At 24.4% G+C, this 25,687-nt stretch overlaps 1 protein-coding gene across 3 annotated transcripts; it reads right to left on the reverse strand.

Annotated features, from left to right (window-relative positions):
- Positions 1-2,740: 2,740 nt before the first annotated feature.
- Positions 2,741-25,521, reverse strand: LOC100210729 (CARD-caspase). Of its 3 annotated transcripts, none has more exons than XM_065797938.1 (7): positions 25,070-25,521; positions 18,897-18,965; positions 16,792-16,854; positions 11,252-11,329; positions 8,308-8,808; positions 3,910-4,075; positions 2,741-3,445 (listed from the first exon to the last, which is right to left on the reverse strand). In XM_065797938.1, exons 1-7 carry the CDS (start codon positions 25,383-25,385, stop codon positions 3,217-3,219), a joined length of 1,422 nt encoding a protein of 473 aa, XP_065654010.1. In that variant the 5' UTR covers positions 25,386-25,521; the 3' UTR covers positions 2,741-3,216. The 3 variants fall into 3 exon arrangements, with proteins under 3 accessions (XP_065654010.1, XP_065654009.1, XP_065654011.1); XM_065797937.1 differs by having other exon boundaries at positions 18,885-18,965; positions 25,070-25,511; XM_065797939.1 differs by lacking the exon at positions 18,897-18,965.
- Between the last annotated feature and the right edge of the window lie 166 nt (positions 25,522-25,687).

Here is a 25,687-nt window from a genome sequence, read left to right on the forward strand (position 1 = left end):
TTAGTTATTTTTAATTTTCTAAAGAACTTGACTCAAAGCATAGATAGTACTCATACACTATTTAATAGTCCAAGCAATTGCCTTTTTACTATGAATAAACTCTAAGCCGTAACAAAAAGCTTCAAATGTGGCCTCAACAATACAGACTAATAGTACGAACAGGGACACTATCCATGCGCAACATGGTACTGTTAGGACTCTGATTTTCAGCTGTTGATGGAATCATCCTCTCTGAGAGCTACTACAAAGTTTGGGAAACCTGACTACCAACCAGCCTCAGAACCATAAAACTGAGTTTTGGAGCTGTACCCTCATTAGGAGACAATAGAATGAGTTGCCTAATCATAAAAACAGAGACCCAAGCAAAACCCATGCATTGAATCAAGAAGATCCAGCGTTCAACATCCTAAACTGAAAACAATGTATTAAAAATACATCTGCGCCAGATAATAGATGAAGAAGAGGTGCGAGGCTGGTCAACAAATAGAATCTGTTTACCCCTAAAGTCTTTAAGGGGTAAACAGATTCTATTTGTTGACCCTAACTCTGACTTAAACATCTGCTGTGGGCCATATCCCTATAATATCACTTACGGGGACAGGTTTTACAAAAAAGCGAACACTTACGGGGACATCAGTATTATCGGGGACATTTTAGTTTTCCCGTTAATTTTTGTCCCCGGAAGCATTATTTTTTCTTTGTAAAAAAATGTCCCTGCAAGCAAGTTTTATAGAGAACAAAAAGTACGTACATCGACTATCAAATAACCTGACCTGCGACGAAGTGCTGCTACATCGACTGACGGTTTGGTTTGAGTAAGCATCAAGGTCAGGCACAGGGTTAGGGTTACGGCAAGGTTTAAATATACTAATGCAATTAGTAGTTTTTGTAAGTAGATGAAAATAAAAATGAAATATAATATAAATAACAAAAATCAATTTAAAAAATATATTTTTATAGTAAATTTAAATATGTATAAATAAAAATAGAAATAAAATAGAAACTAAAAAATATATATATGATAAAAATAGTATAAAAAAAGTAAAAAAAAAACAACAAAACGGAAACAAAAAAAACATGCGCCGACTAGGAGTGTGTGTGTATATATATATATATATATATATGTATATACATATATATATATATATATATATATATATATATATATATATATATATATATATATAAATACACAAAATAGTATATTACGTCAAATGTAAACAAAACGTTTTCATAAAAAAAACAAAAAAAAAAACACGTAGCACACATAATAAAAATTAAATGTTTTCAAAACACCACACCATTTCTTAAGCTGGATAAAAAATAAAGGCCTTAAATGTTTAGCAAATGAAAAAGTTTCAGGAAAAATTTAATCATGTTGTTAAACTTACTTTTTTTTTTATGCTGTTACAAAAGTACTTTTTTTTGTTAGAATGCAAAAAATAAAATAATTAAATTATTTTAACTTAATATGCAAATGAGTTCACATTTTCAGATACGTTTAGGTAAAGGTAGATATAGAATAGGTAAAAAACAAGTGTCATTTAAAATTATCGTTTTTTTTCCCATGCTTTATATAAGGTTACTTTCTATATATATATGTTTGTGTGCCACAAAATTTGAAATCAATTTTTGAAAGCTTTTTTCTCAACCAATTTTGCTCAATTTTTGCACACTTAATTATTTTTATTAAACCAAAAAAAGTTAATTAAGTTAACAAAAATTTAATTTGTATTTCCCCATAAGAACACTGAATTAATAAAAAAAAATTTAAAAACGTAACAGTAATTTTTCCTTCTACAAAAGATAACAAAAAAAGAATTTCTAGGCCCAATAGAATTCTGCTTGCATAAAGCATGGATTTGAAAAAAGAATTTTTTTTAGATTTACTAGTTTCTATTATACTTTAATAAAACTGTTTAAATTTAAATTATTTATATTGTTTTTTGCTTTTGTTTATTTATATTGTTTTTTGCTTTAATTAAGAAGCTGACAAAAAGTTATTTTCTTGTTGATTTCTTTTTTTAAATTAAAAAAAATCAACAAAATGATTTTTTGTCAGCTTAAAGTTAACTTTATCATACTACTTTTTGTTACTCAAAGTAAACTTTTGTATGTACATAAAAAAAATTATTTTAACCCTCTAGCCACTCTATAGTGCTTTAGGGTAAAAATTAAGAATTTTTTTTTGAAGGTATTTCGCGAAATAAGCAATCAAAAAATACAATTAACCTGAATCACCATTACTAATAATATAATAAGATAAAAATTATCTGAATAATTTCTATATTTTTCTTAAATATTGTTTTAAAAAATGTTGAATGAAAAATGACAAACTTTTGATTTTGTTGCCGATTTTAAACAAAAATACAATGTTTTAATTTTAATAAAAATTTTATTGCAAAAATTTTTATTGGGGTAACAATTTTTTTTTTATTAACAATAAAAATGTGTTAATATTTTAATCTTGTTTAAAAAAAAAAAGTAGAAAATTTAAACTAAAAAAAAAAAATTAAAAAAAAAAAGATATTTTATATTTTGAGTATTTTATATTTTAATTATTATATTTTATAATATATTTTATACATTGAATTACAATGACCTTTAAAATATTTTCGAAGAGTTACATATTTTATTGCTATCTTTTTACTCAGTAAATTTTGATTACAAACACGCTTAAACACAAATTCAACTAAATTTAATTATAAAAATCAACAGGTTAGGATTAAAATGGCTCTAATTATCTACAAATTACTTAATATTTTTTAATAAAAACATCTACATCTTTTAATAATCATTTCACAAAAAAATTTTTATAATCATATAAACATTTTCCCCTACTCAAATATATTTTATAAAAAAAAAAAAGAAAAAAAAAAAAGAGATTTTTCTTTTACTATATTTTTTGAAAAAAGAAATAAAAAATAAACACATATCTACAGTAAATATGAAATATCCTTGTTTTCAAACAGCAGCAAATATTTCAGGATTTTGAGAAAAATAACATTAACACAAACTTAACGGTTCAGAAAAATCAAGATTGATGTACTTAAATGTAAGAACAGCTATTAACAGAAATAGTAAGAATCTCATGTTTGTTTATATAACTTCTCCGTTCCTGTACACATAAAAAATGATTTAAAAAAATTTTAAAAAGACGAAGGCCAATTTTCTTAAAACTAAAATACTTAATTCGAAGAGTTAAAAAAAAATTTCTTAGACAAAATCTAAAGAGATTGATTTTAGAGGCCCGTTTGGAGGGTAGAGAAATAAATCTTTCCTTAATTGTGATACTATAGAAGATATTTGTCGCTTATTATGTGATGAGAGCTGACCAGTCTGTGATTTCTTTGTGGCGACAATTCGATTTACGCGTGTAAGCATGCGTACTACATCCATTTTATGAGCGTGCTTTCGAAAAACCTCTACAAGAGCTTGAATAAACCTGAAAAAAGCAAGGATTTTTCAGTAAAATTAGTTTATGAATAACTGATTGAAATATAATACGATAATTTGTTTAAGCATATAATTTCATGAAAATGCAACGACTCGATAAAACTCGATAAAATGAAACGACTCGATAAAAGAACAAACATTAAAAAAACAAAAAACAAATAAACAAATATGTTTAAAAAAACTATGTAGAGCCTTTTCATAGTCTTACAGTCAGTCATAAAAAAGAAACATTCTTAAGAGAAAATATTCAAAAATGTTTGTAATACTACTAGGATGTCATACGATTGCATATATTTCTCAGGTAATGCTACAATTTACATATATTTCTAATTAGAAAAATATATACGATTGTATATATTTTTCAAATTAATTAAAACATACAAAAACAGGTCCAAAGGACAAAAAAAAAAAAAAAAAAGATTTTTTTATTTCAACAAGAGTGTAAATACATACCAAGATCCTTTTGCGGAGTTTCGCCAAGAATAAAATCCAGGAACAGTAGAATATGCATAAATAAAGTCAGCTTCAGTCGGAAGAGAAATCTCATTTCCATATTCTGGAGGTCCATCTGTCTCCATTCTGCCAGCATCTGGTTCAACACCATCCATATAGTCAGAACCTTAAAATATCAAATAAATATATCAAATATCTATATCTATATGTCTATATCTACACCTATCTATCTATCTATCTATCTATCTATCTATCTATATATATATATATATATATATATATATATATATATATATATATATATATATATATATATATATATATATATATCTGTTTATTTAAATATATGCACATTCTATAAATAAGTTATGTAAGCTTTTATATATGCACTTCTATAATATATAATATATATTCTATAATATAAGAGCTATATAATGTCATATAATATAATGAGTCAAGAGCTAAATAATATGTCATATATGAGTCAAGAAAACATGAATGTAGGAGAATAAAGTATTATTAAGTGAAAAAAAAACTAGATAAATAAAAAATCATCTGAGCATAAAGGAACAGTTAAAGAAAAATGCAACTTTTCTGAATGATGAGCCATGCAGGAATAGGTTTTGATTGATAGAACAAGAGATTGTTTGGACAGTGACCATGATTTGGAGTAAAGAAATGATAATAATGGGACAGAGAATTAAGCTTAACAGCTCAAGCAGTTCATACTAAATAAACAATGAGATTTTAGAATGTAAACCAAAAAGACATAAAGCAGAGGACTGAGTAAGAGTGTTATTATTATTACATAGAGAGCTGAGTAAGAGTGTTATTATTACCATTGCAATAATTACAAGCAGTAAACAATTGTTTGGGTTTAAAATTCACTTTAACCTCCAAGCTGTCAGAAAAGAGATCAACTTCAAGATTGGTTGTCGATTCAAAAAAATCTAATCAATGAGTCAAGAATAGAGTATACTGTTGTTCCCTCAACAAAAAGCCATTTTAGAAGATTATCAGGAAGTAATTGTAAATGAAGTAGAGCATTATTCATCTAAGACAACTTTACCTGCTCCTTTATGTTCAAAAAACATTTATTAATGTAGTTCCCTTTTATTAGTGTAGTGTATATATATATATATATATATATATATATATATATATATATATATATATATATATATATATATATAAAGTATAAATGAGCTGTTTAGTGCAACAACAGCCTCACCCTCCCATAGATTGTTTTGAGATATATTAATGAAAGCAAAAAATGCGCTTTTTTGAAATTTTTTTTTATTACAAAAATTTAAAAATATACAAAATATAATCATAAAAAATAAACCATATATATATATATATATATATATATACACAACTATAAAGTGTATATATATATATATATATATATATATATATATATATATATATATATATATATATATATATACATATATATATACATATATATATATAACTATAGTAAAGGTCTCAAACTTACCATTTAGGTTTAAAAAACCACACTTGACTACACTATGACATCTAATTTGACAAAATTAAGGTCTTTTGACTGAGAAAACTTTTTAAAAAATTGAGAAAACTAATTAAATTTATCATTTTTTTAAAAAACTACAAAAACGCAAATTAAAAGACCAGAATGTTTTTAATAACATATTAAATGTTTTTTCCTTTTTTTAAAATTAAAAAATATTTTAAATATTTTTATTTTTTTCCTGAAAAACATTCACCGAGTGTTGCTAAATCAACAATCTTATAGTCTGCTGCTACAAGGGAGTGCTGCTACATCAACTATCTTATAGCCTGTTGTTACTAGGAAGTGTTGCTACATTGACTGAGGGTTTAGTTAGGGCTGGCAGTCTATCAAATAAAACTTTTAAAATTTTACAAAAATTTACAAAAAAAACAACAACATAAAACTGACTTGATAATGGAAAAATTATAAACAATCAAGTATAAGTATATATATATCATTCTAGATTGTTTTTTTGAAAAAAAACAACGTTTTTTATGGCAAATATTAATTTTTTTTCAGCAATATTTCCACTAAATTTCTCTAGTGCCACAGCCTAAAAATAACCTCTGTATATATATATATATTTTTTAACATCTTCGCTTCCAACAAGACTGCAAGCAACCACTATTAGAGTTGGAAGTTACTGGAAGAGAAAAGATGAAGATTGTAGAGCAAGATAACGATTGACGGATGACTTAAAAGATTGCAAATTGTATGAATCAGGGAAGCAAGATGAAGGAAGCAAATTCCAAAGAACTGATGTTGAAAAAAACTAGACGGGTAAGAGCTTTTGAAGCATTTAGAAACAGTTACAGAAAAAGGATGAGATTAAATTGAATGATGAGTAACACGAGAATGAATTTTAAAAGATGGAACAAGAGATGCTAGTTCTTTAGAGCAGTGCCCATTATTGTATTTGTAGAAAAAAGAAAGAGAAGACATTAAGACGATGTGATAATGGTTTGAGGTTGAATGCAAGAGCAGGCCCAACTATGTTTACAATGCATTTTTGCACCTTGTCTAAAAGAGAAAGGGCATCATTAGAAGATCTGCTCTGAGATATGACAACAGTATTCCATACAAGGCCGGATTTGAGATTTATATAGAGAATAGAATCCAGAGTAAGAAAGTGTCAAGCTTGATATATATATATATATATATATATATATATATATATATATATATATATATATATATCAAGCTTGATCACTCTAATATACATATATGTATATCAAGCTTGATCACTCTAATATACATATACATATATATATATATAAATATATATATATATATCAAGCTTGATCACTCTAATATACATATATGTATATCAAGCTTGATCACTCTAATATATATATATATATATATATATATATATATATATATATATATATATATATATATATATATATGCGGTAGTGGTGTAGTGGTAAGAGCGCTCGCTTTGTAAGCGAGAGGTTCGGAGTTCGACTCCCACCACCTCCCTGGAAGTACCGCGCTCAACTTAGTTTCTCCGCGCAGCGGCCTTGCTCGGCAAGGTTCGTGTTTCGGAGTTAAAGAGTTGAGAGAGGGTTGTACCACGAATAACAACTATAAAATAAAAAGACAAAAAAATGAGTAGCGTCCTCGACTGTAGTGGCCCCCCTCGGGCGTTTGTGAGTTGTATAATCTAAAAAAAAAAAAAAAAAAATATATATATATATATATATATATATATATTTATATATACATATATCAAGCTTGATCACTCTAATATACATATACATATACATATATACATATACATATATCTATATATATACATATATATATATATATATATATATATATATATATATATATATATATATATATATATATATATATATATATATATGTATATATATATATATATATATATATATATATATATATGTATATGTATATGTATATGTATATGTATATGTATATTAGAGTGATGCTAAAAACAACCTTTATTGAAAATGTCTGCTGACACCTTCTAAATGTGTCTAAAATTAAATAAGACTGGATTTAAAAATTTTTGAGTAAAAAATAATTTTAGGGATGCTACAAAACCTTTAAACATCAAACCAATCCCTCGTATAAAAAAAAAGTTCAAAAGCATGTCATGTTGGGTTTCAAATGAAGCAAAATTAAATTAAAATTTCAAAAATATGAATCATTTTATAAATAAAATTTTATTTTAGATGTTAGTAAATAAAAAAAAATGACATTTTATAACTTAAAACAAAAAAAAAAATCTTTGAGATTTTTTTTAATTACAATTTTTATTTCTCAATGCTCTTTATAAAAAAATGATTATTTTTAAAATTTTCATTTAATTTCGCTTTATTTGAGACACAAAATGAAATACTTTTAATAAACTTTTTTTTTGATAATATTAGGGACTTGTTTGGTGTTTAAGGATTATGTGGAACCCCTAACCCCCTTTATTCTAAATTTTTTTTTAACCAGTATTATCTTTTTAATATAGAACACAGGGGGTGCCAGCAGACATTAAAATAATTTTTTTTTTTTTTTTACTGTTTTAAATAAAAGCATTCTGAGTGCTTTTAAAAACATTTAAAATTAGTTTCCTCAACTAATTTATATATATATATATATATATATATATATATATATATATATATATATATATATATATATATATATATATATATATATATATATATATATATTGTACTGTAACATTACTCATTGATGTTAAAATAAATTTTTTTGAATTGTTGTTATTGATGTTAAAAAATTGATGTTAAAATAATTGTTATTGATGTTAAAAAATTGTTAAAAAGTTATTGATGTTAAAAAATTGATGTTAAAATAAATTTTTTTGAAACTAAAAATACCTTGACACGCTTGGAAAAAAAACATTTTTGGTTTTCCCATTAAATTACTTCCTCGGAAATACCCGGTAATTTCTTTAATATCAATAGTCCCATCAATACCATACACTACACCTTCTTGCCCATGACTCAAAATACAAACTGCTAGAGCAGAATACCCAGAATAACTTATCAATGATGCTTTTTTAAAAATTTTTCGCATTTCATATACAGATATATTTTGATAAGATTCAATAACATATCCCAATTCCTCAAACAACTCCTTCATGCACTTAGCATCCTCATCTGTTCCATTTCGAGTATACTCATGCATACCAGAACTTGGCAGAAACTTTTTGTTATTGACAAGAATGAATAAACCACGTGGATTTGTATTCATTGCATAGCACTCCTCTAGGTTATGTTGAATGTTGTCTACTGGAGTAACAAAATCAATTGGGTTAGAAAATTTCGGAGCGGATCGAATATTTGAAAGAAATGCCATTCTACCATCTTCTTCATTATCTACAATAAAAAACAAACTTTACACATTGATAATACCAACAACAAACAAAAATTACTTTCAACATTGATATTTAATCAACATTTTCTCAACTCCAATCATCTTACAGTAATATCAACACTAAAACTCTTTTTATAAAATTAACATAAAAACTCTAACATAACATAACAAGTAATATCAACATAAATTAAAACTCTTATTTTCAATTATTACCATGTTTCCAATATGCATAAGAACTTTTTAAATGAGAAATAAATAAAATGTTTCAAAAAATGTTTTAGGTAAAAAAAGTTTTGCTTTAGACTTAAACTGCTAATAAGTCTAAATCAAAGTTTTAACTGAATCTAAATAAATCTGAATTATAATTTTTTATAATACAGACAATTCACTTTTAAATTATTTTACAATGGAATTCACACTACTATGAGTATGACTAATAAAAGTTCTGACCTTTTCTGACTGAACTAGAAAATTCTTTGTATGGATGCACCTACCTATTTCCAGCCCTGGTCATACCTCTTAATCCTCTGTGTATACTTGGCTCACACCAACATTTTAATTTTTCGGCTCACACCAACATTTTAGTTTTTTTCAACATTTTAATAGTTTGGCTCACACCAACATTTTATGGTCAAGTCAATTAATATGAGCAATTCAAGGCTCCCACAAAAGGAAAAAAAAAGAAGTTTTTTAGATATGTAAAATTTTTTTAAATGAGTTTTTATATTGCGAGTTAAAAACTTCAGCAGGAAAAATTTTTCCAGAAAAAAATAAGTTTTATTAGAAATAATAGAGTTTTATATATTTTATAAACATAAAATAATATAAAAAATTATGTTTCAACTTTTTTTTTTTTCTATCATATACAGAAAATACCTTCATATTTATATTAGGTCCTCATGGAGAAAATAAAGGAATAACAATCTGTTTGCAATAAAACTTTGAGTTTTGCACTGTGATCTAATTTAATTGTCTAAGTTTTTTTTTAAAAAAACTAAGACAATTAAATTAGATCACAGTTTTTCCTTTTTAAAAAAAACGATAACAATAAACATGTTAAGTATAAAATAAAGTTTTTTTTTTATATTGTAAATATAACAAAGATATTTTATATTCAAAATAATCTGAAAAGATATTTAAAAATATATATATATAAATAATAACAATATACAATAAACTATTGTGTTATTTAATTTGTCACTGAGCTGAAAAATCTAAACAACAGACAACAATAAGAAATGAAAGTTTTTGTTTTTTTTATAAGTTTTGAATGAATGACATGGTCTTTCATTCAAAACTTGGAAGTTTTTTCACTTCACTCATTCTAGGAAATCTTAAAATTCTTGATAACCTTGTTTGTTTGTTTTTTAAATTAGTTAGTCTGACTTTATTTAACTTTTAAAAAACTCTTCTTGTTATTTAACTTTGAAAAAACTTGTATCATGAATATTTGTGAAGTAACTATCAAAAACTTGTATCTTGAATATTTGTGAAGTAACTATCAAAAACTTGTATCTTGAATATTTGTGAAGTAACTATCAAAAACTTGTATCTTGAATATTTGTGAAGTAACTATCAAAAACTTGTATCTTGAATATTTGTGAAGTAACTATCAAAAACTTGTATCTTGAATATTTGTGAAGTAACTATCAAAAACCTGTATCATGAATATTTGTGAAGTAACTATCAAAAACTTGTATCTTGAATATTTGTGAAGTAACTATCAAAAACTTGTATCTTGAATATTTGTGAAGTAACTATCAAAAACTTGTATCTTGAATATTTGTGAAGTAACTATAAAAACCTGTATCATGAATATTTGTGAAGTAACTATCAAAAACTTGTATCTTGAATATTTGTGAAGTAACAATCAAAAACTTGTATCTTGAATATTTGTGAAGTAACAGCCATTATAATCTTTAATATTTGTGAAGTAACAGCCATTATAATCTTGAATATTTGTGAAGTAACAGGCATTATAATCTTGAATATTTGTGAAGTAACAGCCATTATAATCTTGAATATTTGTGAAGTAACAGCCATTATAATCTTGAATATTTGTGAAGTAACAGCCATTATAATCTTGAATATTTGTGAAGTAACAGCCATTATAATCTTTAATATTTGTGAAGTAACAGGCGTTATAATTTTTAATATTTGTGAAGTAACAGGCATTATAATCTTTAATATTTGTGAAGTAACAGGCATTATAATCTTGAATAACAAATATGATTTGAAAAGTTGTATAAGAATGTCATTTCTTGATTTAATTAAATGATTATTTTAAATTGTTAATTATCATTAAATTCAAAAGATTAAAAATACTTTAAAAAATTTTAAATTAAAAAAATTAAATGTTAAAATAAATTCTATACCATAAGAAAGTTAAAAAAAATTTATAATAAAAAACTTATAATTAATAACAAACTAAGTTTAAAAAAGTACCAATTCCATGACTATCTTCTCTTGTATCAGGTTTATTCACTGGCCCATCTAATGCATCAAAAGAATCTAAAACTTCAGCTAAAGAACCATATAAAGATTAAAAAAAAAAACTGTTTTAACTTTCATGTAATAATGTATATATAAAATAATACGTATACTCATATATATATACTACAATCATATAACATACATACATATATTCATATTTTAACAACCAATGATGTTGATAATAATTTTATTAAATTATTAAACTTTTTAAAACAAAAAAATTATAATATATTACTTAATAACTTATAAAAAATCAACTAACCCTGGTCAACTCTGATCAACTTGTAAAATTTAAAGGTTATTAAAATTTAAGGGTTATTAACATGTTTCAAGTAAAACTACTTTTAACTCACTAATAAACTTTTCACAAATGATTTTGTAGTTGGTAGTTAATTGTTATTTCATTTTAAATTCAGTTTTCATTTCAGAAAAAAAAGTCTTTTCGTGCTCGCCCACACACCTGCAAAACCTTTGGCAAGCTCATAAAAAAGCACTTGCCATAAAAAATAAAAGCGTTTTGTCTTAGACTGCAACAAAACTTTTTTGTTTATTTGCTCAAATTTTATGAAAAATGGTTTTTTTTTTACCAGTTTTTTTTTAAATTATTTTATTTAGCTTTTGTTCTTTTCGCTACTTTGATTTTAATTTAAATAGCAGAAAAAAATGATTTTTTTAAATCAAGCAGGCTAAATTAAAAATGACAATCCTGCCTGCACTTTTTTTGTGCGCTGGCATTAAATTTTAAATGGAGACTGGATAGGGTTAACCTGTAATTTTATTTTCTAAATATTTGTAGTTCCTAAATTATGGTTAGTCAAACATTTAATCTTTTAACACTTAAAAAGTCATTGGGATTTTGTGATTTTAAACCTAAATTTTTAGGCAATGAGATAACTGCATCTAAAGTTTCTTTTTATATTTGAGAAGTATAGATAAAACTTTCAAAAAAATCAAAAAATCATAAAATTTTTAGGAAAACTCTTCCTCAGACTAACTATGATCAACATCACTATTATGTTCAAACTATGAATAAGTTAATAATGGTTGTATGCTACAACTGTATTAATTTAAAAATTTCAGATTTAGCATTATTTTGCTTAACGTTATTTCAACAATGCAATATTACTCTCTAATTTTTTTTTGCATTAAAAAAATGGTAATTTGGAGTAATTGAAAATCTTTAGTTTGAATTAGTTAACATAATTAAATACAATATGTAATTCAAACTAAAGCAAGTACTGCCACTATCAAAGGTTTAGCTGAGGACACAACTGATTTAGATTTTGCCCCTAAGAAATTTTGCTTTCTGAAGAAAAGATTGAAGGCGCTACATTACTGGTAACAACTTAACAGAAGCACTCCACATCAACCTTTTTTAGGAAAAAAATATCTAATCTCAGAAATAGAAAAAAAATTTTAAAAGACAACTTTAAAAAGCCAAGGTATAGCTTACAAAAAGGTTCCCTCAAGCCATATGCCCAGATCAGAATAAATATTTTATCTTAAATGTTTAAAAAATTTTTTTGGAAACAATGGTAACTAAAGATCTAAAAAAAATTGGTTGAAACTTTTATTTGTTCTGTTGAATATGAAAGCTTTTGAATGCTTCAAATATAAGATAGACTGGGAACAAGGACGTGAATATAGACTAGATCAGAAAATAGAGCACAATATATACTTGATTTCATTTTTAACAAGAGCCTTCTCCAAGATGTTGCATAATGAGTCGTAAAAATTAAATTTGACTAATTTGACTTTGGTTACCGTTGTAAAAATATCTTGTGCAGTTTTTCAAACAGTGTAATGGAATTTTATAATGAAGTTTGCAGATGCAAGAATTACTATCTATTATCGGATAGAGTTTGTAAGAAATACTTCATGTAATTATAACATTTAAAAAGATTTTTTTTGAAGAGTATAAAGACATTTTTAAGCAGGATTCTGTGATATTACTGTTGTAAATATAAATGGTTTCTCTATGTTGCAAGATTTATCTTTGAAGTACACGAATAGAAAGTAATATGTTTGAATGTAGCAAAGGATATTAAACTAATTTCTAGTTCAACCCCAATGTGAACTACCTTAATTCTCACATTGTCCACTATTTGACTTAAGTGATTTTAGCACCTCAAGCTTTATCTCAAAGCGTTACGCTGCCGGCAATTTGCATACGCCTAGAGCGTACATATTTCCATTAAGCGAATTTTTATCATTTTTCAACTTTTAAATTATTCTATAAGTGGTCAAGAAAAAAAGTAATTAACTTTATAAAAATCACTTTAATATTTGAATGATGATTATGTAAAAAAGTTTGTTACAAAAGTTTGAATTGCAATTTTGTTAGATATAAGTACTAAAGAAAAAAATCAGATAAAATTAAAATATAAGAAAACTTATCTATATTAAGCTAATTATTTTATTGAAATATTTAATAACAGAAAACAAAATTGTTTATAGTTTACAACAGCTTTTTTTTTGTATACGAAGTTATTAAACAAAACATTAAAAAAAAAGTTAAGTTTTATTTTATATGTGTATTTTATATTATGATATTTTAATGTAATGATTGATTTTTTCACTTAAAAAATGCTTCTTCAAGCTTGAGGCAATTTTAATTCTGATAAAAAACATATAATTCAATTTAAAACTAATTTGATAAAAATATATATATTATATATTTTACTCTGATGAAAAAAATAATTAACTTTGATTTAAAAAATGTAAAATTTAATTCTGGTTTAAAAAATATATTTAAGTTTAATAAAATTAAAGTTAATGCTTGGGTTTAACTTAAACTGTCAAATTTATTTAAAAATACTACTAAATATTGTTTAATTTTTAAATTTTATTTATTCTTAAAAATAAATTAGCTTTAATAAATAAAGTAAATAAATAATAAAGTAAATTTTATTTATTTGTTAATTTCTAATTTTTTTAAAATAATTTTTTTATATTTTTAAATTTTTTTTTATTTGTATTATTAAAAATAAAATTTTTATTTGTAAAGATGAATTTAGAAATTTAAGAAATAACAAATTAAGAAAATCTAACATATATTAACTCGTTTATACAAATGTTGGATAAAAGAAAGAAATTTTTCTATATCAAACATTTTTGAAAATGTTATTTAAATTTAATTATTTAGTATAAATGAAAAAATTTAAAAAAATAAACATTCCATAATAGCATTTCTAAATTTATCTAACATTTATTTAACTTATTTTGTGGTAATTAATAATATTGCAGTAGTTTAAAAAAGTTAATGTTTTTGAAAAATAAAAAAATATAGAGAATTTTATGACATCAAATTCTCATTAGGCTAATGCATTAAGCACTTTTTAAATTTAAAACAAGGCCTGACACCTAATGATTTGATTTGTTATATTTGTAAAAATTTAAGCGAATCCTTAGTTGAACTAAAAATACTTACATCAGATAATTCAGTTGACGTGGATACATTTTATGATACTGAATAGCTGAAGAAGATATTATTATTATAAAAAACATTTAATGTGTTTTCTAATAAATAAATATCTTAAGAAAAATCATCACTTTTATTAGGTTGTCTATGGGTTTGCAGTGAGTTGTATAAAGTATAGTTCTAGAATCAAGAATCATTTCAAGAAATCATTTGTGAAATTCTACCATCATTTTAAGTGAAATCATTTGTGAAATTCTACCATCATTTTCTTTAAAACAGCGCAGAGACTGTTGAAGCTTGTAGAAATAAAAGTTTGAAAAAGCCGAAAATGAATTTTAAGCAACAATACATTAAATAAAAGACATAAAAAGATATGTAAACCAATTTACGACTCAAGCCAATGGTGTAGATAAAACTTTTTGATGCTTCAGAAATGACACTCATGCAAACTTCAAACTTAAATGTTATTGCTTTGTCAAATAAGATTGTTTTGAAAAAAATTGCATTGATTGGAGCCTGGGAACCAAAATACCCCAAAAAGATCACCCACTCCATATACCTTTAATGTAAGGATAATGATCAATTATATATATTTTAACTATCTTAAACTAAATTTAAATTCAATGACAAGTTTTAAATTTTATCTAATAATCATTTAGTGTCCAAAACCTATTACCATGTAAAATTTAAAACCCCTTTATTTTGGGAAGGATGGAAACTAAATTTAAATTTATTGACAGGTTTAAAACTTCATAATAATATGTTATTGTTCAAAAGTTATAATCATGTAAGATTATAACTTTTGAACAATAACATATTATTATGAAGTTTTAAACCTGTCAATAAATTTAAATTTAGTATAAGATACTAAAAAATATATTATTAATTCAATGCCCTCACATCTGGGGTAGTTAGGGTATTCCTTTTGGGATATCAAGAAGAGTTTGCATAAATGCTTGAGATCATTTCTAAAGCATCAAAAAATATTATCTAGGACTATGACTCAAACAATGACCTTTAAAGATAAAGAAAAATAAAATATCGAATAATTCTGCTTTTTTTAAAAAAATTTACAAAAAGTTTAACGTTTTATAGTGGAAATATTTCAACAATGCAATATTGCCCCCAATTGTTTTTTGCATTAAATGAATGGAGTAATAGAAAGTTTATACAATCAATCTTAGGAAATTTCCCATTTCTCATAATGGCTGATTTGAACGCTAGTTAAAACATTTTTTAACAGTTTGATGACTCATAAGTATTTTCATAATCAATACCCCTTCAATTTTTTTAAACCATTAAAACTACAATGAAATACAGTTTTCAAAAATGATAACATACCTTGCGTGAACCTTTCATGTTTTGAGATAAATGTATTTAAAGTAGGCCCCAAATTCAAAAATGTGTGATTTCGGCTTATGATTTTTAAACTGGGGAAGAGTTTTCCTCAATTATTTTGATTTTTTTTTGTTGAAAGTTTTACCTATACTTCCCTAATATAAAATAACTTAGGATGCAGTTGTCTCATTGCCTTAAAATTTAGTTAAAAATCACAAAAACCAAATAATGACTTTTCAAGCGTTAAAAAGTCAAATATTTGACTAACCTTAATTCAGGAACTACAAGTATTTAGAAAAAATAATTTACAGGCTTACACTATTTACTTTTTTACCTTAGTGTGATTGAAAGATATCACTTTTGAGCTGACAGTACACTTTTGCCTGGCTTTCTTAGAAAATGGTTTTTAAGCTTCTAATCTTAGTGGCTTACTTTAATTCTTGAAAAATAAAACAATAAGTAACAAAAAGTAATAATAAATGATAAAAAATAAAAAATGACAAAAAAAGTAATAATAAATAACAAATTATATAACATAATAGTAAAACAAAAAAAAAATAAAAAAAATAAAAAGTGAAATATGAAACAGTTTTTATATTGCGAGAAAACTTTTATTAAATGTAAAGTTGCAAAATAAAATTTATAAAAAAAAACAAAATTATAAAATTTAAAAAAACTTATTTTTAAGTTTTTGTATATTATACTGTTGATGCATAAAAAACATTATTCTTACATTCTTTTTTTTCTTTTAAACTTTTATCTTGTGGTTTTGTTTGGACACCATTTAAGACATCAGCTAATAATAAAAATAAAGTAAACAAAATGTCATTATTACAAACATTAACTTGCAATAATATTTAATATTAAAATTATGGTCATTAAAAATGTCATAAAAAACTTTAGAACTTTTCAATAGCATTTTAGAATATGCTTTATAATAAAAAAACAAGTAAATTGTCTTTAAAAACCAAACTTTACTGTTAAATATTTGATTATATATTGTATTTTGGCTTGATATTATGTAGTATGCTGTTAAACATTTGTGTGAATTCATATATTTGTAAATTTGTAAGCAATGTGCATTTCAAAAATATCAACAAGTTTTTATATGTAATGTGGATTCAAAAAATATTAACAAATTTGTTCGTGTGTGTGCATATAAAAAAATATTAAGAAATTCATTCATAAGCAATGTGCATTCCAAGAATATTAAGAAATTTGTTGGTAAGCAATGTGTTTTTAAAAAATATTAGGAAACTTGTACATGAGCAATGTGCATTCAGAAAATATTACATTAATTTCACTAAAAATGAAAATTTAATTTTGCTAAAAAAGTTTAAAAGATCTAAAAGTTGCAAATTAAACTGCATGAGCTACAGTTATTTATTCAAACATTTATAGTTATTTCAAGATATAAGATTTTCTTGCAGTTGGTAAAGAATTTGAATAACTTTAATAATGCTTGAAAATAACAAAATTTGAATAAAGAAATCATTAAAACTACAGTCGATTTTTCTAATTTGTTACTGATATATTTTCTCTTTACTGATATATTTACTGATATATTTTATGATATATTTACTGATATATTTTATGATATACTGATATATTTACTGATATATTTACTGATATATTTACTGATATATTTTCTCTTTTTTATTGGTAATATAAAAATACAAAAAATTTATTTAAATAAAAAACATGCTTATTTTACGTAAAAATCTTTTTAAATAACAAATATTTTTAGATAAAGTTTAGAAAATTTTATTATTAAACAATAAAATGCATCTTTTTAAAAATTGGACATTCAAAAAAATTTAAAAAAATTTAAAAATTGGACATTCACAAAAATTTAAAAAAATTTAAAAATTGGACATTCAAAAAAATTTATTATAGAATAAAAACTAAAATGTTATCTTAATTCAGGCTCGTATTATAATTTTTTCTTTTAGTTTTATGTTTTTTTTCTTCTTTCAGGTTTTTGTAACACTGCAAATTAAATCATTTTACCAAAGAAATAAAAAAGGCAAAACAGATATAATTTTTTTTTTCTGAGAATAACAATTTGAAAGTATTTTGTCAATGAAAAAGCGGATAAAATTATTATATAAGATTATTCATGAAACATGCAACAAAACAAACTTAAAAAAAAAGTGTGATGACAGCAGTTTCTAGATCAAGGCCAAAGATTCTCTTTTTGGTCCTGAAAACAAGGCCAAGGCCAAGAATTAATAAAATTAGCTAAACCCACGCACAAAATACTTACTGGTAGGAACTCATAGCAACAACAAAAAAGATTTTTTAAATTATAAACCAAATTTTTTTCATAAACAAAATATTATTTAACCAATGCCTGTAACTTAACTGGCAACTTTTTGATTTTGAGAAAAATTAAAAAAAGTAAGCATTATCAAAGATCAAGAATTTTGACTATAATTAAAATTGGGCTTAAACAAAAAAAAAAAAAAAAATTAAAAATAATGGTTTCGAAATTTTAATTCTTTTGCATTTATTGGAAGGTAAAACATCTTTGTGAAGTCATTAAAATCTTTAAAAAAATGAGATGGTATTTTTTTAGTACCCATCAGTATTACCAATTGGTGATTAGACATTTGCACACGTCATTGTAATAATATCTGTAAATCAAATTCATCTGTTTCCCCCTAATAATGGAATCATAAACTAAGTGTCAGAGAATCTTTTATCACTCCTTCTTGTACCTAACCCAAAATAATAAGTTATTTAAAACACTTCAAAAACAATTTGTTAAAGCAAATATCAACAATAACAATTTTTCTGGATGTTACAATATATCATACATCATACAATTATTCTTACACTCCTTTTCTTCTTGTAATCGTGCATGTTTACATGAAGAATATTTGATATCATCATTTGATACATCAACTAATAAAACAACAGTTTAATTATTAAATAAAAGTTGTTAAAAACTATTTAGTGTGTGTGCGTGTGTGTCTACATAAAACATTATAATTTTAAATATATTCTATTATTATAAAGTAACAACTTTAATAATTCCACATTAAACACACAAATTTTTAAAAGTTTCTCATAATTTTTAAAAAATTCTTGCATTTTACAAAAAAAAGTTCATATAAAATTTTGGTTCAAAATGTTGAACAGTTTCCAAGATATCACAACTTTAATACTGACTTGGTTTTCATAATGACCTGGTATTCACAACATTTCTTAAAAGCTTTTCCCTACTTCAATGAGAAATAACCCTAAAATTATGAATAACCCTAAGGAAAATATAAAAATTTAAAATACTTTCTTTATACAGAATTCAAAAAATGCAATAAGAACACTGAAATATAAAACCCATTTGAAAATTAGAAAAACAACTAATTTATATAACCCAATTTTAGCATCCATTATTTAAAAACATTTCTGTAAAAATTTTCTATCCATTATTTGATCCAAATATAATTTGCATAGATAATATTTTAATTAAAAACATTGACTTTTATATAGATGAACTCACATATGATTTTAATGATAATGCTTTTTTTTTAAATAATACTTTTTAATGATAATAATACTTCAGAATTTTATAAATAATAATAAAAGTGTATTATGAATATACAGATGCAGAATTTTGTATTTTACAATCTTACTGCCTTGAGTGTAATACACTGTGCGACATAATGATAAGTCAACCCAAAAATATTTATAAAACTCTACTATACATTTATACTTTAAAACTAATGTTATTGTAAATGAAAGCAAGGGGTTTACAACACTAAACAACATTTTAACAAATTTATTTTAAACGTAACTCACATTTAAAATTAAAAAAACCCATTTTTTCAGTGCAACAAAATTATAAGACACTTTTGGAAAAAATTCATATAAATTCTCTTTTATAAAAAAAGACATCTCAATTTTAAAAAATCAGTATTAGGTACTTTTAGCATTTTTTTCGTGCACCTAAAAAACTGTCACCAAGTTGTTGCAACTAAATGTCATATGCGTGATCAGGAAAAAAGCCTAATCGCACTTGCTTCCGACCAAGCCTACCTTTTATGTTGGTTATCATATGGTACTTCTTCAGTGCAACTTGTGCCAAGATTTGAACAAGTTAAAAAAAACTGTGATGCAACTAATATGGAGAAATTTGACGCAAAGTTGGACAGTCTTAGATATCAAATATTTGTTGCAGATAATATCCTTTATTTTTTTTTTTGCTTCAACCAACTGATGTTTTACTAATGATAAACAAACTAAGTCTTTACCAACCTGAAAATTAGTATACTCAAATATAAACATAAAAATAAACCATAAAAAAAAAACAAGCTTAACAATATAGTCATCATGTCTTTGATAACATTTCTAGAGATTGTCTTGGACTAGCACTCCAGTTAAGAAAAAATAATTAGGTAGACACAATGCTTGCACCACAAGCAATTATAAATGATTTCTTAGAGAAAATCATATTGTCATATATAAACCAATTTTAAGAGAAAATCGGAACAATTGATGCAAATTAATGACAATGTATTTCTACCATTTCATGCATTTAATTAGTCAAAATTAATTACTCAAAATTTTATATGCTAACATTAGTCAACTTTTTGAATTTTATAACAATGCAAAACCTGGTGTCATTGAGGGGTAAACATTATTGCACAACCTTTGTTATAAGCTATTCAAAGATAATTCAGAAGATATCCACCATTTTTTCTCTGGTTATAGAGAAATTTTAGTTAACCTCGAAACAAAAAGATATCAAAAAATTTATATTTTTAAAGTAAAATAAGATGAGATCAAGAATAGAAACATCAATGCACAAACTCCCAATAACAAGTGCAACTATCTATACTGTTTTAAGTACCAAGTATTGATTTTTTAGGAACTTATAAACTGTGATATCTCAGGACAAATAAGTATATAATTCCTACTTGCAACCCTCAGAATTAGGAAACATGAGGTCGGCAATAATTTGCCGACCTCAAACACTTTCAGGTCGGCATTGCCGAATGTCAACCCTAATTCCAAGGGTTGTACTTGATATTTACTAAATTTTTTATTACACAAGATAATGCTTTTTGTACTTATAATTTTACGAAAAATTTAATACTTCGTCATAATGTTAAAAGTTATACTTTTAACGTTTTAACAAAAGGTTAAGAAATAAACAATAAGTTACTATATATGGGAACACTGCTTTATTATATGTCTTTTTTAAAAGAGTTTCCAAAAAAGTTGTTTATTTTCTAAATAAACATTAGAAAAAAAGGTTGGAATTTATTAAAATTACAAAAACAAATTATTTATTGAGACATTAACAAAAAACATTTTTTGCTTTGCCATTATGCTTCTGGTTGAGAGGTTAATATTAACTTTTATAAAAAAAACTTTATGGAATAAATGTACTTACCACAGAGTTTTAAACGATTTATTTTTCACAATTAGATTGGTTTTGCCCTCTTTTTTTTATTGTTTACAAAAAAACGGTAAGACTTGACAAAATACTACTTTTTTATTTTTAAGTACATTAATGTATTTTGTTTTCATTTACAGATCAAAATTATTTGCATTATTTTTCATTAAATCCAAAAAAAATTAAATTAATATTTTTGATTTTAAGTATCAAAAAATAAATAAATCATAATACATAAAAATCACTTACATAAATATGTATATACACTGCTTTCTTGAAAAATAAAATAAAAAGTTAAAATTACATTAATATTAGGATTAAAATTGTCAAACACTGCGGATTATTTAGTGATACTCTAATTTATGAGCAATCAAAGTTCAAAAATATCTGAAAATTTTGAAACCTTTAAAAATTATCATATAAATCATCTAAAATACTGTTTTATATAAACAAATCAGAGCTATAATATAGTAGAAAATAAAAAGTAGAGCACGAAACTTAAAGTTGTGAAAATCACATAGTTTTATTTTCTATCTATCTATCTATCTATCTATCTATTTATATATATATATATATATATATATATATATATATATATATATATATATATATATATATATATATCGGAATTAGAGTCAGGGTTTGGCAATGCCAGCCTAACTGCCAATCTAAAAATGTTTAAGGTCAGCAAAAAATTGACAACCTCATTTCTATGGTTTATGGTAAGACTTTTGTATCAAATTTTTTTGCTGACCTATCAAAAGATTGAGGTCACCAAATCATTGCTGACCTCATTTTTCCTAATTCCAAGGGTTGTATGTATGTGTATGTATGTATATATAAATATATATAAATATATATAAATATATATATATATATATATATATATATATATATATATATATATATATATATATATATATATATATATATATATATATATATATATATATATATATATATATATATATATATATATATATATATATATATATATATATATATATATATACTCTAGTGAGTAACAGTTAGCATAAACATCATTTGCTATTTTGTTGAGATCTACATCAAGGTCACTGCTTGATTTGCGTAATATTTTTCTTCACTTTCTTTGATTTTGGAAGGACAACTTATTTGTTTTGTTTAATACTTAATATCTTATTTTTAAAATCTCTGGTGTTGATGTATCATACACTTTTCCTTTTTATGTCTACATGTCTAACATAAGGGCAAATTCCTGTCACGGGTAATCTTGACATAACATTTGTTGGTGTGGAAGATTTTTCCCATGCTTGTCAAATTAGACTGGTCATCTCACAAATTGTAATGGCTTGTCCTGGATTGCTAAGCATTCAGTTATTGGTAGCTGCATTAAAATGTGTTTTCATTGGACCAAAAACAGACCTATCTAAAGGTTGTGTCTTATGTGAAGTATGTAGCAAAAACATCATATAAAAATGGTTCTCTTTAGCATATTCAAGTAACTGTAGCGATAGGTGGCTCAGCATTCATCCGTCCTTATAACGTAATAGAACCTTCTGGTATTCCTCTCATTAGTGGGTTTCTAAATAATTTTCTTGGAAAAATAATAACAGGGAGTATTGTTACACCAGTAGCTGAGTTAAAGCAACACACTGTTATTGGTTTACCTCTTTCTCTAGATGTTATTTGCCTGACTTGCTTTGTTCCCTTTGGTGCAATAAAAAGAGGAGTTTTTTCTCAAGATCTCATCAAGTCTCATCAAGATTAAAAATTTTAAATGTTGCTTTAGATTCTGAGATACCTTCTTGTAATTTTTTTAAAAAAATATCAATAGTATAGCAATTGAATGCAGATGCTCTGGCAAGTCAAGTTGCTTCTGTTTTTCTAACAGATAAATCTGGGTTTCTTTTTAAAAACCCTAATATTCAATTTCTGCCTGCCTTTTTTTTGCTCTATCCAACGCAAGGGACATTTTATTTTGTTTGCTTGAGTCATTTCAAAAGCTAGAGCTCTTACTTGAACTGTTGTAAGGCCATATAACATTTTGGAACAAGTCTTTAGATAGGTGCTCAGTGTTTTTTCTTGTGTAACAGAGAAAGTCATCGAATGTTAATAATTTGGTTGAAGATTAGTACCTGGGTATCAACACTTTTTTTTTATATACCTATGAAGTGCATACTTAGAAATGCCAGCTAAGTATGCTGTATCTCTAAGGCTTATCTTATTTTTCACTTCGGCTAAAGCAACTTCCAAAATATTTTCTGAAGCAAGGGGAGTTTCACTTTTTCTTTTGTAAACTCTATTAAATTTATGCTTTTAACTATAAGGTTATTGAAACAACCATTTTTGCTGTTGTTTATAAATTTAATTGTACAAATTGTTCAACATACTACATTTTTAAAAGATAAAATTAAAATTTAAAACTCTGGATATAAATATAAAATCAAAATTTGAAGACATTACAGAGAAATATTAACAGACAAATAGAATTGTTACAAACTAATAAAACTATAATACATATTATGATACCGTAAATAGCAACAACAAAAAAATTTGTTTTTGTTAGGAGCAGTATCCAAAATTTTAAATTATAGTTTAATTTAAAATTTTGGATATTAATTATTATAGTTACTTAGATATTTACAATTAACAGATGAAATTAAATGCTAATAAACATTAGATTGTGTCACTTGTAAGATGCTCATAAATCCTTGTTGTTAAGTGTCTGGAGGTTTCTCCAATATTACTGGCATTACATAAAGCACAAAAAAATTTGTAAACAACATTGGATTTGAGCAGCTTAGGAAGTGGATTTTTTATACATAAACTTTTTGTAATAAAACTTTGTAATTTGTTGGTAGTGAAAATTATAACATCTTTACAACATTTTTTAATGATTTTATTAACTTTAGTAAAACTTGAGTAAAATTCTATAAATGGAAGTATATAATATCTTATATTAGGGTTGTCAATATATCACAGATGGATTTAACTTTTTATCAACAAATAATTTAATTTCAGTGTCAATTATTTTAGGTGGATAATGGTTATTTTTTAAAACATTAGATAGATTTTAAAGTCTTTATCAAATCCTAGCGAAACGGTATTTTAATTTGTTTTAAACGGTTTCATAATTTGTATTATAATTTATATTGGTTTGTAACAATTTTCTTTGTCTGTTAATATTTCTCTTTAATGTCTTCAAATTTTGATTTTATATTTATATCCAGAGTTTTAAATTGCAATTTTATCTTTTGAAAATGTAGTATGTTATCTATGAAACATGTCAAGATATTGTGTTTTTCTTTAAAATATATTATATATATATATATATATATATATATATATATATATATATATATATATATATATATATATACATATATATGTGTGTGTATATATACATATATAATATAATCTTTGAAAGTCATTTTCTTGTTATACGTTAAAATATGGTAAGAATTCAATAAATACGGCTGCATATAAACTTTTTTTTAAATATATATATATATATATTTTTTTTTAATAATATATAATTATTTTGATATTTCGCTGATCTATCGAGATCAGCGTCATCAGGTATAATAAATAAAATACTTAAATAAAAACTTTTTTAAACACTTACTTTCTTCAGACTGTCTGCTTGGATTTGTTATATTAGCCTTTTTGTCCATTGAAATTAGCTTAGTAAGATGAAATAGCTTCAACTCATTAAGAACATTTGTAAAAGTAGAAAAAGCGTTAGCACCTTTATGAGAAAGAATATCTAATAATTTCTCAATCTTCTTGACAGGAGATGAGTAACTTTCAACGCTATATTTGTCATTTATAGTAAATACATTATCTCTTATTAGACATGTACAAACTTCTTCAGTGTTCATATCGCTATGGCTTAAACTCATACGATTTTTTCGAAGAATTTCCCGATGAATGGTCTCCATTGCGACTGAGATTTTAATTATTTTATGATTAAATAAATTTAATACTAAATCTACAATTTAAAGTTCTACGATATTAAAAACTACAACATTTGAACAAGGTTTTGCGCCTTAGTACTTAGAGCGCAACATTTTTATTAATATATTAAGGGAATGTAAACGAGTCAAACGAGAAAAACGATCTTTTTCCGTAAGGTAAAGTTTAAGTGTCGTTCCTACTTTAAGATAAGGAAGCAAGTTTTATTTCATATATGATGAATCATGTCATCACAATTGATGATAATAGACTTTTATATGTACCTTTT

Source organism: Hydra vulgaris, chromosome 05 (genome assembly GCF_038396675.1).
Source record: "Hydra vulgaris chromosome 05, alternate assembly HydraT2T_AEP".
In the NCBI taxonomy this organism is placed as follows: Eukaryota; Metazoa; Cnidaria; class Hydrozoa; order Anthoathecata; family Hydridae; genus Hydra; species Hydra vulgaris.